We start from the raw sequence: 19,006 nt of genomic DNA on the forward strand, positions 1-19,006 counted from the left end.
AATGAGTAGAAATTAGAGACACATACCTGAGAATTGGAGAATAACAAGATGGAAAAGTATTTGGTGGCGAATAAGACACCCACAACAGCAACTCTGACTATTAGAAGATAACTTTTAGTGCTTTGGAGGATTTTGGGGGAACAATGATCGGTTGGTAGAGGGAGAGATTTTGGAAGCTGAAAAGGGAGGGAAATAGGAGGTATAAGGGTGAAATGAGGGGTTGGGGTGTTTAAATGGTGACATTTTATATAAAAAAATTCCAACCGGGTCGGGTCAGGTACGCCTCATTAATAATGTGACGATTCCCCGACGATGGTCCATCTTAGTTGTGATGATCCGTCGTTGGTTCCGTTGTGCGTGCCCTAGATTGAAAATAATAGAAAGACGTACCTAGCACGACGGATTCATACGACGATCCATCGCAGGCGCAACGGTCCGTCGCTATATATCAGTCAGTGACTGCTGCAGAGTAATTTTCTGCAGAATTTCTTTGTGATGTGCCTGAAAATTTAAAAACCCATTAGTAGAAAAATGCTACCATTACTAGAAATAAAAACTATAATTATTGGGTTGCCTCCCAACAAGCGCCTGATTGAACGTCGTGACACGACTGAGGAAACTTGATTACTCAGCTTTCATCAAGATGGTATACCTCTGTCACTTCTATTTTATCGAAACATGTATTTTCGAAAAGAGTTTGTTTTATTTTTGAAGATATTTTTGACTATAGGAGTCGCCACTTAATTTTTTAAGCAAAATCAAGAAAACTTATTTTCCAAACAACTAAACCGAAAATCGCTTGAAAAATATATTAAGGGTTCGGGATTCTTATTAGTGTCTTAGGAAGGTGTTGAAGGCTATATGAGAATTTAGGCCACTTGTAGTTCGATAAGCTTGATTTATCGCATGATTTTGAAAGAATCGAAAGCCAACTCGATACCGAATTATGAAGGTATCGAAATGCTCGAGAAGAGGATTCGAGAGCGAATGTTAGAATACAGCCGAGTTTTCAATATTGAATCCGCCTACATACCCTTAAACCTTCGGAATCAGGTTGTGTGTAGTTCAACTCGATCGGTGGAAAAGGAAATCTATTATGCTAGATAACCTTTGGTTTTGGACAAGCGACAAACTAAACGAGTATGACAAGGAGGCTTGTAACCTCTTAACCACGAATGTGGCGCGCTTCACACCCATAATTAAGAACTTGCACTGACATAATTTCCAAAGCTCTTGGCGTGTTGTCACTCAGATTGGAAACTTGCTTCCGATGAATCGAAACTTCCGGATGCGAGACTGAAATTGACAGACCTAAAGGAAGACCCGCATGCCTCGAGAGGGTGGTTCGATTGTGGTGGAAGTCGCTCCTCTGCTCGCATCCTAAGAGTGTGATATTCCTCTTTGGACTGTGCCCCAGTTCGCTGCTAAGAAAAAGTTTCACGTTGTGCTGCATCCTTTTTGATGTCGTCTGCACCTGTGATTTTGGAGAATTCATTCTTTTGGATGCTCTCGACAAAGACTGAGATAAACCTCATCAGCTAAAAAAATGCAATTTGGATGGGAGACAGTGTCTTTTTACCGTGTCGACACTTCATTGTTCTCCTCAAATCGACGCCGACTCGATCGGTCTGACATCTAGCAAATAAAGCTCATGACTTGTGTCTCTTTTGATGCTAAAATAAGTAAATAAATGTTGATGCGATATTGATGTCTCTTTTGTCGTTATCTTCGATGCTATTCTTGACGTTTTCATTTATCAAAATAAGGAATGCGGTTGAGGCCGATGGATAAATATTGCTCTCTCAATATCCCTATATGTCATTTTGCGGGGCATTAATATCTTCCCGCGATACGTATATTCCCGCGAGATATGATCTTCTCGCGATGCATAACTTTCAGCGAGGAATAAGATCTTCTCGCAATGTGCAAATTTTGAGGAGGCATGAATTCTTCTCGTCGTGCATAATTGTTGACTCGCAATGCATGATTTCACAATGCATGACTTTTTCGCGATGCATGATTTTCAACGAGGCATGGATCCTTCTCGTGATGCATAAATTTTAGCGAGGTATAAATTCTTCTCGCGATGTATAAATTTTGAAGAGGCATGAATCCTTCTCGTCGTGCATAATTGTGAACTCGCAATACATGATTTCGCGATGCATGATTTCCGCGATGCGTGATTTTCAACGAGGCATGGATCCTTCTCGTGATGCATAAATTCCACCGAGGTATAATTCTTCTCGCGATGTATAAATTTCAGCGAGGTATGAAGTCTTCTCGCGATGCATAAATTTTGACGAGGCATGAAATCTTCTTATCGTACATAATTGTCAGCGAGGTATGAAGTCTTCTCGCGATGCATAAATTTTGACGAGGCATGAAATCTTCTCGTCGTGCATAATTAATTACTCGCGATGCATGATTTCCGCAATGCATGATTACCGCGATGCATGATTTTCGCTATGCATGAATTCCAGCGAGGCATAAATTCTTCTTGCGATGTATAAATTTTGCCGAGGCATGAAATCTTCTGGTTCTATACAATGTCAGCGAGGCATAAAGTCTTCTCGCGATGCATAAATTTTGACGAGGCATGAAATCTTCTCATCGTGCATAATTATTGACTCGCGATGCATGATTTCCGTGATGCATGATTCCGCGATGCATGATTTCCGCGATGCATGATTTCCGCGATGCATAATTTTCAACGAGGCATGGATCCTTCTCGTGATGCATAAATTCCAGCGAGGTATAATTCTTCTCGCGATGTATAAATCCCACCGAGGTATGAAGTCTTCTCGCGATGCATAAATTTTGACGAGGCATGAAATCTTCTCGTCGTACATAATTGTCAGCGAGGCATAAAGTCTTCTCGCAATGCATGAACTTTGACGAGGGATGAAATCTTCTCGTCGTACATAATTGTCAGCGAGGCATAAAGTCTTCTCGCGATGCATTAATTTTGACGAGGCATGAAATCTTCTCGTCGTGCATGATTAATGACTCGCTATGCATGATTTTCGCGATGCATGATTTTCAACGAGGCATGGATTCTTCCTGTGATGCATAAATTCCAGCGAGGTATGAAGTCTTCTCGCGATGCATAAATTTCGAAGAGGCATGAAATCTTCTCATCGTGCATAATTAATGACTCGCGATGCATGATTTCCGCGATGCATGATTCCGCGATGCATGATTTCCACAATGCGTGATTCCGCTATGCATGATTCCGTGATGCATGATTCCGCTATGCATGATTCCGCTATGGATGAATATTTATATCTCCCCCGTGGATAGTAATGGTAAGACGATCTCTCAATAATATATCGACTTGATCGATAATGATAAAATAATAATTGCATAATTTTCTCTTCTAAGGTAATGTATGGTCTTGATCGACAATAATCATCTTGCTTTGATAACGTAATGCAAATAGCGTCTTCTATAGAAATCATGAAATCTTCGCTGAGATTCCTGTTTGATCACCTTTGAATCTGGCTGGATACTTTGTGGCGCCTACGTATCCCGTTGAGGTAGGAATCAGGTCAAACGTAGTTCCCCCTTAAAGGTTACCCAGAATAAAATTTACAAAGAAACCGACCGAGGCTGAAAAGACCACCTACGTATCTCATTCTTGAGAATTCAGGTCGAACGTAGTTCAGAACAAGAGGGATAAGAGTTCAAATTCAAACAAATACAAGCAAACAGAATATTACAAGTAAATGATAGAAAATGCAAAACGAAGTTCATGCGTAATATCTCTTGACAGCATCTGAGTTGATAGGCTTGGGCCATACAGCGCCATCCATCTCTGAAAAGACTAAAGCACCTCCAGATAGTACTTTGCGAACCATGTAAGGACCTTGCCAGTTTGGTGCGAACTTTCCTTTGTATTTGTCTTGATGAGGAAAAATACGCTTAAGAACCAACTGACCAACTTCAAAATTTCTGGCTCTTACTCTTTTATGAAAAGCGCGAGTCATTCTCTGTCTATACAATTGGCCATGGCAAACAACGACCATCCTCTTCTCATCAATCAAAGCTAACTGATCAATCTGTTTGCTTACCCACTTAGCATCACTTATCTCAGCTTCTTGGATGATCCTCAATGACGATATCTCGACTTCAACAGGCACGACTACCTCTTTTTCCGTATACTAGCAAGTACGGAGTAGCCCCAGTTGATATTCTTACCGTTGTTCGATAACCTAGTAGAGCATATGGCAACATTTCGTGCCAAACTCGCTGCTTGTCAATCATTTTCCTCAAAATCTTCTTGATATTCTTGTTGGCGGCCTCTACAGCTCCTTTCATTTGAGGGCGATAAGCAGTTGACTTTTGGTGGATAATCTTAAATTGTTCACATATCTCTTTCATTAGATGACAGTTAAGATTTGCACCGTTATCTGTAATGATGGATTCTGGAACTCCAAATCTGCATATCAAATTGTTGCGGATAAAATCGGCCACCACTTTCTTGGTTACCGACTTGTAAGAGGTTGCTTCCACCCACTTGGTGAAATAATCTGGCAACCAAAATGAATCTGTGTTCATTAGAAGCGGCTGACTCTATAGGACCGATGACATCCATTCCCCACTTTCTTTGTCGGAGTCGTCAACCTCGTCGTCATTTACCTCATTTTGCTCGCTTAGCTCATGACATTACATGACATTGGCAGGTTTATAACTTACGTTACTGAAATCATAAATAGACAAAATTAGGAAAAAAAATATAACAAGCAATTAAATAAACAAAGTCAAAATAAAGAGGCTTTCATTTAAATCAAACAAAATACGAGCTTGGGTCGTGCACAGGGCCGTGTCATGCTTTTTAAACATCATGACAAAAATAAAAAATTCAAGCAATTAAGAGAATAAAGAAATGGTGGGTCTCGGGACTCTTCCGGATGACCACCGATTTTGATATGCACAAAATAACTCCTTTCTACCACAGAGTTCAGGACATCAGGATCGGCGTAGACGTCCAATTTTGTAGCATCTCCCCTGGTTCCGCATCACGAATGTCAGCTGGCTCAACCTCCTTCTCGATGATGGAATTGTTCTCCTTGAAAGGGCCACAGATTCCTTCCCCGCCATCTTTGTCTGTTTCTATCATGTTGGTGTTTTCACCCCCATGATTCGGCAACGGATTTGTGTTGACGTTCGGTGCCGCAGGCTGAAGGGAGACCACTTCCTGGTCAATCAGATCCTGGATCTTCTGCTTGAGGTTGATGCACTCTTCAGTATCATGTCCCACACTGTTGGAATGATAAGCACATCTCTGCACCGGTCTGTAGAATCTGGTGTTGACATCCACGGGCTTGGGCCCCACAAGGTGGATGTATCCGGCCGCAGACAATCTTTCAAACAACTGGGTTCTGCTTTCAGCCAACACGGTGAAGCTTCTGGAGGGCTTCTTCTCAAACCTAGGGCGAGGGGGATCATACCCGCTCTGCTGAGGGGGAGGGACTTGTTGATAATTGCGGGCATTTGGGCGTGGAGCTCGGTAATTTGGATGGGGGCTTTGATATGCTGGGGTTTGTATTTGATATGTGGGGGACGGTGCTCGATAGCTTTGCTATTTATTAGCGCAGCTGCGAGCGACATTCTGCTAAAGGGGAGGGACTTGATAATCTTGGGGGTAATCTGGATATACGGAGGGAAAATTTTGGGGAATTTGGGGTGGATTCTAATACGACAAAATATGGGGATAAGGATAAGTGGGGGCAGCATTGTACTGGCCGAAATGATTTGATTGTGGATGGTAAGCTTGATGACGCTTTGATGGAGGGTTGTAGCGGCCTTGGGGACGTGGTAAGTTTCTGGGGGCCTTACTTCCCCCGTGTGAGATAGCGTTAACCTCCCTTACCAATCTGGAAGACCTAGGCGATGCAGACACTCGGGCTATCTTTACCGACTTCAGGCCATCTTCGATAGTCTCACCTACTTTGACTATCTCGGTGAACTTGGCGCCGATTAATAAGATGACTCTATCATAATACTCGGGCTCCTGCACCCGTATAAACACCTCCATAATCTCCTTTTCTGTCATTGGAGGCCTCACCCTCGCTGCCTCTTTCCTCCATCTATACGCAAATTCTTGATAGCTCTCTGTGGACTTCTGCTTCATCTTTTCCAAGGAGTACCGATCAGGGACTATCTCGACATTGTATGCAAATCTGTCGATGAAATCCTTAGCCAGTGCGCTCCAACTTGGCTATTATCGATTCTCATGTGACGTGAACCATTCCAGGGCCTCACCGCACAGGCTCTGACTGAACAACCTCATCAGCAATGCTTCATCTTTGCCAACTCCAACGAGTTGGTCACAGAACACCCTTAGGTGTGCCATGGGGTTGCCCACCCCTCCGATGGTATCAAACATCGGGATCTTGAACCCTTAAGGTAGGTTCAAGTCTGGGTGGATGCATAGTTCTACGTAGCTCAAACCGGAAACGTCTGGAGTGCATTGCAATTCTTTCATTGCCCTTTTGATCTCCTCCTTTATGTCTACATTCTCTTCTTCCCTCTCCCTCCACTCTCTTTCTTGCTCCTCATAATGGTCCAACTCGGAGCCGTGCACCTCATGCTCGGCCGGGACGGGGGCTTGGAATGTGGTTCTTTTGGGGAGGGGTGGAGCTATGGAAGGGCTTGGGACGTTCTGTGCGGTTTGATAGTTTTGCAGATAATTATGGGGATTTGTATTTTTATTTAAGTGGGGATGCGGTGTTTGGGAATTGAAGACGGTGGGATATTGGGTTTGATTTTAGGGTAGTGGGGCTGTTTGAGTGCTTTGGGGGTGTGGGGGTAATTTTGGAGGATTGTTTGGAAGCGGTGAGGGAGTTTGATAGATGACTGAGGCGTATTGAGGGTTTTGGGTGGTCATATATATCCCGGACGGGTTGTGCACGGGTGTCGATGGACGGTGCTGAGTAGGGTCCGAGTTGGATGAGGGGAAGTATGTAGGAGGCTTGCGTCGAGAAAGTTGGGGCCAAACCCGGGCGGAGGAGTGTCTTGTCTCAGTTGCATCTCTACCCTCATGTCAGCTATTTGCTGCATCACCTGCGCAATAAGCTCATTCTGCTCTGCCACGGTGGGCTGAGCCACCACGACATCTATGAGGCTGACTTGTTCATTGTTGTCGCCCATGTCTTTATTTGCGTTTGGTCCGGGGAAGGAATCTGCGTGACCTTTTGATCTGGTGAAGTAGTGGTGATCTGCCAGCTTTATCGACACAGATGAGTAAGAGGTACCTGAGAGGTAAAAACAACTCAAAGGAAATTTTAGTGCATATCCAGAGTACAAAATGCATAATATCGCACATAAAACAGATAAACACACAAGTCACTTTGTCTGAGGTATCTTAACCGACGAATGAGGACGGAAATATACTTTGAACAAACAGGAATTTGTTTGTTTTGACGTCATCTCGGGAAAGCAAAATCACGTTGAGCTATGGTCTTCTTGCAGCTGCTTTTCGACGTCCGTTGATCTTATCTTCGTATCTCTGAAACATGGAGGAGAATGAAAATTTTCTTGTGATAGGGGCCGGGCTGGGAAAGGCTGCCTACGTAGTTCTGGTCTGAGACAATAGGGGTTATTTCGGATTTGTGGTATGGAAGATGTTTTTTTTTGAGTGAGAAACTTGAGACTCAGAAATATTGGTCGGACATTTGTAATAGTGGCTTCTGTATATTTTGGAATTTCTGGCTAGGAGTGGGTTTACGACATCCTCATTCAAAGCAACATAACTTGTAGGCATTAAACATACATATATTTATTCAAATGTCAAACAATATGATGCGTCGTGAGGTCGAAGACCTTAGACGCGATTTGGTGGTTTTCTACTAGAATGGACTTAATACGCCTTGGGTATTAAGTCATCCTAGGCTGATGCCTAATTTTGGTTTTGGTTTCGCTCTATCTTAGGCTTTTCTAGAATTGTTTACAAATAGACGGTTACCCGAGTCGGAAAAACATTGGGGTGGAGATATCGAATAACGTCGGATGACCGCATTCCGACTATTTATTTGATACTCCCAAATGTCTTTTTGGGTTTTTCTGAAGAAAGTCGCGGTAAGCCACGTAACTTTCGTTTCCTAATGCAAGTAGTTGCCGTTTGGCGAAATTTATGCCATGAAATGCAATTTCTAAAAAACTAAGTATTTAAACAACTAAACAATTTATTACAAGTAGTCAAATAAGTTAGCCTTAGGGTTAGAATCCTCCAAATAATCTCCAGCGGAGTCGCCATTTCTGTTTTATCGAAAAATGTATTTTCGAAAAGAGTTTGTTTTATTTTTGAAGATATTTTTTACTATAGGAGTCGCCACTTTATTTTTTAAGAAAAATCAAGAAAACTTATTTTCCAAACAACTAAACAGAAAATCGCTTGAAAAATATTTTAAGGGTTCGGGATTCTTATTAGTGTCTTAGGAAGGTGTTGAAGGCACCTAAGGCACTCCGCTAATACGGTTTTCCTGCGATTAACTTATTTGACTATTTTGTTTTAAAGACTTGCGAATTTTGAACTTCTTACGATATCTAGGCAAACTTTACAAGTTTCGAAATATTTAGTTTATCTTGCAATTTGAGAATCTTTACAAAGCTTAACTTAAATTTTGATCTAGACAAAATTATAAGTTTGAAATATTTATCTCTTTGAAATTCCACCTTTAGTTAAACTTCTTAAGTTTGATAAAACAGATAGGCGTTTCGAGGGGTTTGGAGTTTTCCCATCCTAATACTAACGAGAATTTAAACGAACGCACAAACAAAGTAATAAAGAGAGAGAGAGAGGGAGAGGGAGAGAGAGAGATTTGGGTCCAACTTCGATTCTGTTCGCATTGATCGAATTTGGACCCACCTGTCGTCGGGTCTTTAACCCATTTTCACCTGTCCTAGTCTAAACATACAAACTAAAATGTAAGAAAAATAAACAACAAGGGCTTATGCCAATTACAAATGAAAATACAAAGGACATAAATAAATAAGAAATCTTCTAATCCATTCTTGATTCTTCTTCAATCCTCATGGAATTCGGACTTTCTACGCTTGCCCTTTATTCGACGAAGGAATTGAGCCTTCAAGGCTTTTCTGGAATGTGAAGAGAAAGGGAATCCCGAAAAGACGGGCTCAAGAGGTGTTTTCACATGCCACAAAATAAAACAAAGGAATGAGTACATAATCGACTAACATAGATAAAGAAAATAAAATAAATAAGGCATACATAGAATCACTTGGGGTTAATAGCATATTAATTAATAACCCAACATAGGAATAACAAAGTGGAGACGAAGAGTGCAACTTAAAGGAGAATTATCAAGCATACCCTTCCATTAATCATATAAACAAAGCACGGATTGTTTAAAGAAAAATAAAATAAAAAAATAAAATTAAAAAAAAAACAAAGAGATGGCACAACGCATTAAGACTCATTTTGCTAACTTTTAAGGTGAGAGAGTAAGGCTGCACTTAAAGATGATTAAGATCCAACTAAATTATTTTAACAAAGGACAACCACAACCACAACGAGGACTACCTATTTTAGACCAGCCAGAAGAATGAAATAAAGTAGCAACTAATGGACAAAAGAGTTTAAATAGCAATGGGTATTAAATCCCTTCCCAACTTGAACGAGGAAAAGCAGATTGCAACTACTTGTAATCAACAAATGCTTGAGAAATCGAATGAGAACATAATACAACAAACAAATCTTCATGTCAACTAATTTTGAAACAATACTTCATCTCACAAAAACAGTGTTAATTCGTAAATGAAGGGTTGTAGGAAGACTCCAAAAGAAACAAAACAGCCAGGTCATGTTCTGTCCTCTGTCTCCACGGATATTCGAAGACGAGTAACTCGCACGATTGAAGATTAATAGCTACGCTTCATATATTAGTCCACGAAGCTAAACCCATTTGAAATCAAACAAACTTTAACATATATGGCAGTTATGAACCAACAAAAGAACGAAAACAACCTACGAACAAGACGACAACCAATCTTAATATGCACCTTTGCGGTTAAATGTTATTAAGGAACTAGCGGCCATTATTGACACAAAAAAAATATCATGCTGCCTATAGGCAGTCTAACAGGGCTGAAACGCCAATACTCAATCGAGGTAGAAGACATAAATCAAGATGAAAGCCAAAAACAAAGCCGAAACAGAGAAACCAACAACAAATTTCAATCAACTTCTGCACTACATCAAATGAACAGCAGCTAGGACCAACCTAAACACTAACATACAAACAATAAGTACTACTAAAAGTCGAGGGTCAAGATGGGTGTTACCTCTGTGAGTGCAGCGAACAGGGACAATGGCGAGCAGACGACTGTTCCACCACACGAACACGGAACAGAAAAGAGCCAAAATATTTCAAGAATTTTTCCTTTCTGTAGATGCAACTCAAAAATAAAAACTCCAGAAATAGACAGAACAAATAACTTTTTCAAGTAAAAATTCCAAACCTTTGAAAATTTCTCAAACCAAAAATGTCCAACCCGTTGCAACGTCTTCGGAGGGGGTATTTATAGAGGAAACTAGGGTTTTTCGAGGGAGAGGGGTCGGGTGAAGATTTGAGGCCCATTTCGAGTTTGAAATTCGAATTCCCTCCCTTATCCGGAAGGACGATTCGAGCGGGAAGAGAGGTGGAGGGATGAGATGAGTCCGTGGTACTTGCTAGGCGACGTGTCTTCATCTCCCAACGGCAAGGACGAAAACGTGTTGCTTTGCTGCGTCAAAGCTACAGCTGCAGGCGCCCATTGCTGCGTACAGAGTTTGTACGAGCGCGAAGGGAGAGAGAAGAGGAAAGATGGACGGGTGAGGGAGAGACGCGGGATGCTGGCGTTTTCTAGGTTTGTCGCATTTTGGGGGATGTTTTTGGCATCTTCTGTTTCTGGGAAAGGCGTGAGGAGCAGGGGAAGAGGAAGGGGAGGGGCGCGTGGTGGAGAGAGGGAGGGAGAGGGATAGAGACGCGACGAGGAGAGAGCATGGGGGGGTCCCGTTTCCATTTTTGGGTCTGTTTTCTCTGCGTTTTTCTGGGTATTGGGGGTTGTTTCATTGTCTGTTTTTGGATTGATGTGAGAGGAAGAGGGAGGAAAGGGATGGGTGCTGGGTAGGATGTTGGGTTTGAATTGGGTTGGGTTGAGGGGATGTTTGGATTAAAATGCTGGGCCTGGGAAATTCGGTATGGACGTTTGGGCCTGGGTTTAATTTAGTGGGTGTTTAAATGGGGTTTGGGTCGCCTGAGAATAAATGGGGTTTGGGAAAGGAAACTTGGGCCTGGGAGTTAGGAATAAGGTGAGGGCCCAAATTTGGCTCTTCACAATTAAATGGAAAAAGAGTTCCATTTGAATAATAGCCAATTGATTTAAAACGAATTTGGTATAAATTTATTAACGTGCCTATTTGTTTAGTAATAAAATTATTTAAATCATAAAATAATGATTCAAAATATAGTTGTGACTTAAAGTAAACTATTTTAATAGAATACCTTCTAAACTTAAGATATAGTACACATATACATATACATATACACATACATATACATACACACACACACACACACACACACACACACACATATATAACTTTTAAATAATCATAAAATATACTAATTATATACATAATTATGTAATATATATATATACTATCTAAAATTATGATAAGTAGCATAAAATCCGTATTATATACATATTTTTAATTTATATATATTACATATTTTTTTTAATTTTCGCAAGATTTATAAAACTAATCAACTTAAATAATTTGGAAAACTCACGAAGCTCGATAATTAATTTATACCGACGTGGGTCAAAAATTGGGTGTCAACAACTTCATTAACCGATGCAGTATGCCCAAAATAGAGTTTTATTCATTTTCTATTCACCTTAAACCGCACTCCCTCCTTGGTTTTTAACTCAACTGCTCCATGAGGGAATACTTGGGGTATCAAGTAAGGGCTTGTCCGTTTGGAAATGAGCTTGCATGGAAGACAAGGCAACCCAGATCTATCTAAAAGTACCAAATCCCCAACCATAAACTCTTGTTATGAACTTTTTTCTTCATTCTCCTTCTTCATCTTTTCTTTGTGGGATATGGCGGATAACGATTGGAGCTCACCGGTCCTACAAATGTTGAAGGTCGCTTCTTCATTGTCCAACCAAAATTTCATCTGCCCCTTTTTCATATCAACTACGGCTCTACCTCTAGTAAGGAATGGCCTCCCAAGAATAATTGGCACTTCAAAATCGACTTCACAATCAAGAATAACAAAATCTGCGGGAAATATGAATGACTCCACTTTTACTAGCACATCATGAAGTATCCCTATAGGCTGTTTCACTTTTCGATCAGCCATCAGTAGCCGCATCGCAGTGGGTTTTGGGTCACCCAAACCCAACTTATTGTAAATCGAGAGGGGCATGAGATTTATTCTTGCCTCCAGATCAGATAATGCTTTCGCAAAATGTAATGACCCGACTGTACAAGGAATATTGAACGCACCCGGATCTTCTTTCTTTTGTACGAGAGATCTTGTAGCAATAGCACTACAATGCTGCAGTCTATCATCATCCTCGAAAGTGACCGATCTTTCATTTGTAACCAGATATTTCATAAACTTGGCATAACCGGTCATTTGTTCAAGAGCTTCTACCAAAGGGACATTGATAGAAGGATGCTTCAGCATTGTTATAAAACACCGATATTTACCATGCTCGGTCTTTTTGACTAATCTTTGAGGGAAGGGTGGTGGTGGTGGTCTAGGCATTGGAATTACCTTCATAGGGACTTCTGCATCTTTTCCAATGCTCTCTTCTGCTTCACCACTACCCTTTACCACCTTATCATCATCCTTTCTCAACTTTTCCTCATTAGACGGCATAGGTGGGTCAATGGGTTGCTTACCACCCCGAGTAGTGATTACCATACAGTGCGCATCATTTTTTGGATTTTGGACACTGTTGCTAGGAAGAGTGCCCGGTTGCCGTGTCTTCACTGTCGCAGATAATTGGGCCATTTGCAACTCGATCTGCTTAATCGATATTGCATGAGTATCGACTTTTTGCCTACTACTTCCTAAATCGCACCTTAACTCTTTAATGTGCTCATCACTAGCATCAAACCTCCTCATCATTTTGTGCAACATATCCTCAACTCGTGCCATACTATCTCCATCATCCCTAGGAGTAACTTCACAATTTTTAGGAGGGACATAGGGCTCAATCCTATCATTTTTGTTACCGTAGTTACCCCTGTTGAAGTTATTGTCGCGGTTGTAGTTTCCATCTCGGATATAATAACCCTCACGGTAGTACTGACCATAGATCCGACCATGGTTCCCTTGACCTTTGCGCAAATTATCATGATTTGAGCCTTGGGTTCTCGGTTGGAAACCCCCCGCCAGCTCATTTACTGCATAGGTGTCCTCCGCATAATAGTTTTAATCATTAGGTGGCGGTGGTTTCGACAAGTAGTTGATTGCATTTACCTTTTATGCACCCCCAGGGACATGCTTTAATACCTACCCAAGCTCAGTTCTCATATGAGCCAGTTCTTCACGAATCTCATCTGTTGCTGGTTGTGAGTGGACTGCACTGCGAAGGTGTTTCTCCCGGTATCTGACTTCCTAATACTCCAAGCTTTATTATTTCGGGAGATTTTCTCTAATTTTTCAGCAATCTCAGCATAAGGTCATTCTCCATAATATCCACCTGCTATATTGTCCAACACCGCTTTATTATTATCATCCTGTCCCCGATAGAAGTATTCCTTTAGTGACTCATAATTTATATGTTGATTTGGAACACTTCTCAAGAATGAGATGAATCTATCCCAAGAACTACTAACTCTCCTGGTAGTGCCACAAAGTTGTTCACTCTGTCTTTGTGGTTTAGTTTCTTGGAGACCGGATAGTAGCGTGCTGAGAAAACATCCCTTAGTTGGTTCCAAGTTAAAATTGAGTTGTACGGGAGATTAGTGAACCATATAGCAGCCTCTTCCGTCAATGAGAGAGGAAACACTCTGAGCCCTATTACATCTAAATCCAATCAGGCCTCCCCACACAGCTTTTACACACTACCCTTACCCTAGCTATATGGGCTTGTGGATCCTCACAATGTAGCCCTGAAAACAAACCTCTGGCACTGAGCATTTGCATCAGGCTACTAGTTACCACAAAGGTGTGGCTTGTGGGTAGAGGAGGCAAGAGAAGTGGCCCATCGAAGTGTGCTATGTTATCATAGCCTCTGTAGTATGCTTGGGGCCGTGGAACGGGATTTTGTCCCCTCTGTTGGTGTTCACCCGGAGCATCGGGTAACAACTAACCATGAACATCAACCGGAGCTGGGATGTTCTGGTTTGGATCATCATCATTGATTTCCAAGTTTCGATTCATGTTGCGTAGTGTACGCTCTAATTCGTGATTGTAGGGAAACAAGGGTTCTCTTCCTCTCCGTGTGTTTGGCATACAAGGAGGGTGGTTCTACACAAATCAAAAACAATAAAACAAAGTAAAATCAAGAAAATATCAACTAAAGAAAAGTAATAATTTTAAGTTAATCTAAAAGCTATTTTTCCCGGCAACGGCGCCAAAATTTGATACGCTCAACCTTACTTCTTAAATAAGAAGTAAAGCGGTTGTGTCAAGTAAATAACCCAACTAGTGATGTTAGGAACGTTCCCACGAGGAAAATAGTTTAGACTTAATTTTAACCTATTATTACTATTGTTCGGTCAATTACTTCCTTCGAAAGCAAAAACAATAAAAGGGGATTTCTATTACTAAATGAATGAAAATAACTAACGAGATTGAAAGAGACACTTAATAACTTTGAATGTTGGAGTTTAATCAATTAATCAAAGTAACTAGGGTTTACGTATTCCCCACAGGTTCATAACTTGATAATTCTAACTATAACAATTCTTTCCTAGTATCTTGCATGCAAAGTGATAAGTTATGTATTTCTAAATCCTTGGTCCGGCATCTAGAAAAACTCACTCCGCATCTTGGTCCGGCTACGTGTGTGTTGCTATCATAACCCTTATCTTTACCTCATATTAACCATCGTATTCGATATTTGACTAAGTTATTAACTCGTACCAATCAATACTAGCCTATTAGATAGTATACACAAAATCTATGTTGATCATTCTTTTCCTATTATCTACCTCCTTGGTGCGGCAAGTAGCATTAAGGCGAGTTCTACTAATACGGTGTCTAACAATACAGAGTCTAACCAATAATACGAAGTCTAACCTAATAATACATAGTCTAACCTCAAAAATGAGGTTTTTGATATAGTTATAGAAAATAAAAACATAATTAAACAAGGACTCTATTTTCTTGAAATCTGTAAAAACGCGGATGAGTCTCCGGACCTCGCGACGGATCGTCGTGGTCACGACGGACCGTCATGGACTCCGTCATCCCATACTTGTGCAATTTCTTTTGCTGCTTTTTTTATTACCCTCGACGAAAAGTATGACGGACCATCATAGGCGCAACGGTCCGTCGAGTGTCTTCATTTCAAAACACTTAAACTCTCGGAATATGGGTAGTGGGACTACTTCTTTGAACTTCATGACGAACATGCAGGATGGAGCGTCATAGACACGACGGACCGTCATGGACTCCGTAACCCCACACTTGGTCAGACTTCCCCATCTTCCTTCAGTAGCTGCACTACGCTGCCACCTACGGACCGTCACAAGCTCCATAGGTGGTCTCTTCTACATTTTTTCGCTCAAAATCTCTGCATTCATCTTTGGACAGATTTCCTGCAAATAAAGAGAAACTTATATAAAAATTAGCACAAAAAGGCTTTTGGACACACTAAACTTAAGAAGTTTTCACTAAACTTAAGGAAAAAGTATTAATAAAACCGTGAAACCACGGTATATCACTTGGTCCCTTTATCAAGATATCCCTTAAGGTTTTGTATATTCAAATTCGAAAACTAGGGTTGTTCCCTGTTGCATGTCCTTGTCACTAGCTCCCATCAAATCATAGGTTGGGTATGTTTGCTGGTAGAAATCAGGGATGTAATGTGTTTTCGTGATGGTTATGTTTATGTGTGCGTGTTTGGAATTATATGAATATTGAGCAAGTTGTATGTAATAAGGTGAATAATGATGTGTGTGCAATGTGTAGCCGTTATATACACTGTTGGATTCAAGTTCAAAAATTACATGTTTATGGTTGTATTGCATGTGCACAAACATGCTTAAATTGTGATGTTAATAAGTGATGTAAAAATGCTGATTTAGGTGCAAACTAATAGTCAAATGAATCCATTAAAATGCAACTAATAACTCACTAAAAACTACTTAAAACGTCTAAACATTTAATGTGAAAAAAGGTGAGAAGTTATGCTGTAAAAATTTCCAACAGCTTGTTGATGAGTTTCGCCAAAGCTAAGGGGATTATCATGCTATGTAAAAATGAATTAAAACACATGAGGCCACTGAGAATCAAACCCGTAACATTACCATGTTAAAACAAATTGAAATGATGTAGAAAAAGAGAATGTGGCATGTGTTATTCGGACCCATGTGCCTTGAACAAAAAATGTAATAAAAAAAAGAAATGAGAGGATTGGGATTAGAACCCACCACCTCTCAATCAGATGTAAGAATGAATAAAAAGAAAAATAAAAGGTTGAGGTGTGTGGGAATCTAACCTACGACCTCTAGGCAGAACCAAGGAAAACTACGGAAAAAAATTAAAGTGGGCTATGGGGGTTCGAACACACACCCCAATGGACAAAAGAAGAGAAATTAAAAAAGAAATAAATTAAAATAAAATGAGGTTATGGGGTTTCAATCCCAGATCCTCTTAGTCCCAATGAGCAAAAAATGAAGGAAGAAATTAAGGAAAAATAATATGAAGGCATTGGGGCTCGACGTTGGGTCCCCAAGCCATATGGATCAAAATAGAAAAAAAAATGAAAGTATTAACTATGGGATTCGAAATCGGGTTCCCTTCCCCAAGTTCTATATCGATACGTAAGTCATACGTAAAGAAATATTTAAAGTAATGCTGCCCACATAGATCGAAATTGAAATCTTGGCTTACATAAAAGATGCATAAGTCTTGTACCAAATAATATTAAAAAGATATGAATCACTTAAACGAACTATGAATGAAGACTCATGGCTTGTATATATAAACTAATAAGTATAGCATACATTTAAAAGTAAGTGAAACTAAGATCTATATAATGAAATGATGAATCCTAGAAGGGATGAGTAAGAGTGTGAGACACACTAAATGACCAAGTATATTGGCATAAGATGAAATGAACAATGAAATGATCAAACCCTAAGAGGGTTAAGTAAGAGTGTGAAACACACTAAATGGCCAAGTGCATTGGCATATGATGAAATGAAAATTCACGTAATAAGGGGTGAGTAATTATGAAGATAAAATGTTCTAAAGTTAATTAATGTGGTGACAACATGATAAGAGGCTAATGTAAAAGATGAGGAGCAATCTCAATTGAGCCTAAGTAAATGTTACCAAAACGTACTCAACCATGATAGTGTAAAGTTAATGAAGTGACAAGTCTCTATGAACACTCTAATGAAAGTATTGAGATTAATATACACTTAATAGTAATGATGAGATAAGAAATCATCTATTGAGCTATGATGTCATCCTACTAGAAGGAAGGTTCCAAGACGTTTGAGTTGAATGTAATGGAACTTTATACTGTGTACAGATAGACTAGCTATGAGCGGTGATGCCTTATTTCCGGAAGGGCGTAGGTTCACGTAACTCCCATTAGATGAGTCTGTTCGGCATGCAGGTTATGGGTCTCCTTATATTTCCTAGTCTTCGAATCGATAGTGCCAATATAAGGATCTGACGAGGTTTAATTTCTATGTACACTAGCATCTTTTGGGTCACTTTAGCCGGTGATTCCATGTCTTTTCGGTATGAAGGAGACACTGGATGTCATCATGCTCACATGATCTAAGATGGTTAAAGATAATGTTCCCAATGATTGAATGAGATCATCCTCAAATGATACACATAATGAAATAAATGATACCAAAGGTGTAAGGATAGGATAATCAAGAGGTGAGCTTGACCTAAGTAACGACACTAGTTCATTCTTGATCATTGCACAACGAACCCAATGAAAGTCTTAAACTACATCCTAGGTATAGATGGTGTCCACACTAGCCTATGAATGAAATAAATAGAAGTATGTATGAATAAATAAAGCAAACTCTGTGTTTTCTAAAGAGGGCTCCCTAGTTGAGGTCCCATATGTTGAGCCTCATTTTGGGAATTCGTAATGTCAACTCCATGATTTCAAGGTCTCATGACATATGAGTGAATGATATGAAAGATGTTATGTGCTATATGCAAAATGATATGTGTTATGTTTAAGATGTTATGTGCTATATGCAAAACGATATGTCCTATGTGTTAGATGTTATGTGTTGTGTGAAGTATGATAATTATGATGATGCATGTTACTCTCATGACATGACTTTCCTAATCCAAATTTGGAAAGTTCACTAACTTTCCTAATCCCATTTTGGCAAGTCCACATACTTGGCTTTCCATAATCATGTTGTTAGGAAAGAGTTGTTCTTACTCATGCATGTCCTTGGTCTGTGCTTTCATGTACCCATACTTAGTACAAGTCTGTACTAATTCCATACAAGTGTACTATTTTAGGTGCAACCACAGATGGACGCTAGAGATTACAGGTTGACATTGCAGCTATCCGGACGTGGATCTTTCATCCGGACTTGGTAGGCTCTCATGCTTTCGTGAATGTCTACCGTTATTATCTAGCTTAGTTGTAAGCTATAGCTATTGGAGCATGTTCCTTTTGTGTTTCCACTTTTGTTGAGACTTTGTAGTGGTGCCGTTTTGGCAAAAATGCGTTTAGTAAAATTATGATCTGATTCTTTCATTTGATTATCTCTTTATTAGATGATTGATTTGTGAACGCCTATGATGTTAAGTAGTAT

At 40.1% G+C, this 19,006-nt stretch overlaps 1 protein-coding gene across 1 annotated transcript; it reads right to left on the reverse strand.

The window, feature by feature from the left end:
- Nucleotides 1–11,888: 11,888 nt before the first annotated feature.
- On the reverse strand, nucleotides 11,889–12,704 carry LOC138339432 (uncharacterized). The gene is made up of 2 exons (XM_069291029.1): nucleotides 12,137–12,704; nucleotides 11,889–12,028 (listed from the first exon to the last, which is right to left on the reverse strand). The coding sequence occupies exons 1-2, from the start codon at nucleotides 12,702–12,704 to the stop codon at nucleotides 11,889–11,891; spliced, it is 708 nt and encodes a 235-aa protein (XP_069147130.1).
- Between the last annotated feature and the right edge of the window lie 6,302 nt (nucleotides 12,705–19,006).

Source organism: Solanum lycopersicum, chromosome 11 (assembly GCF_036512215.1).
Source record: "Solanum lycopersicum chromosome 11, SLM_r2.1".
Classification (NCBI taxonomy): Eukaryota; Viridiplantae; Streptophyta; class Magnoliopsida; order Solanales; family Solanaceae; genus Solanum; species Solanum lycopersicum.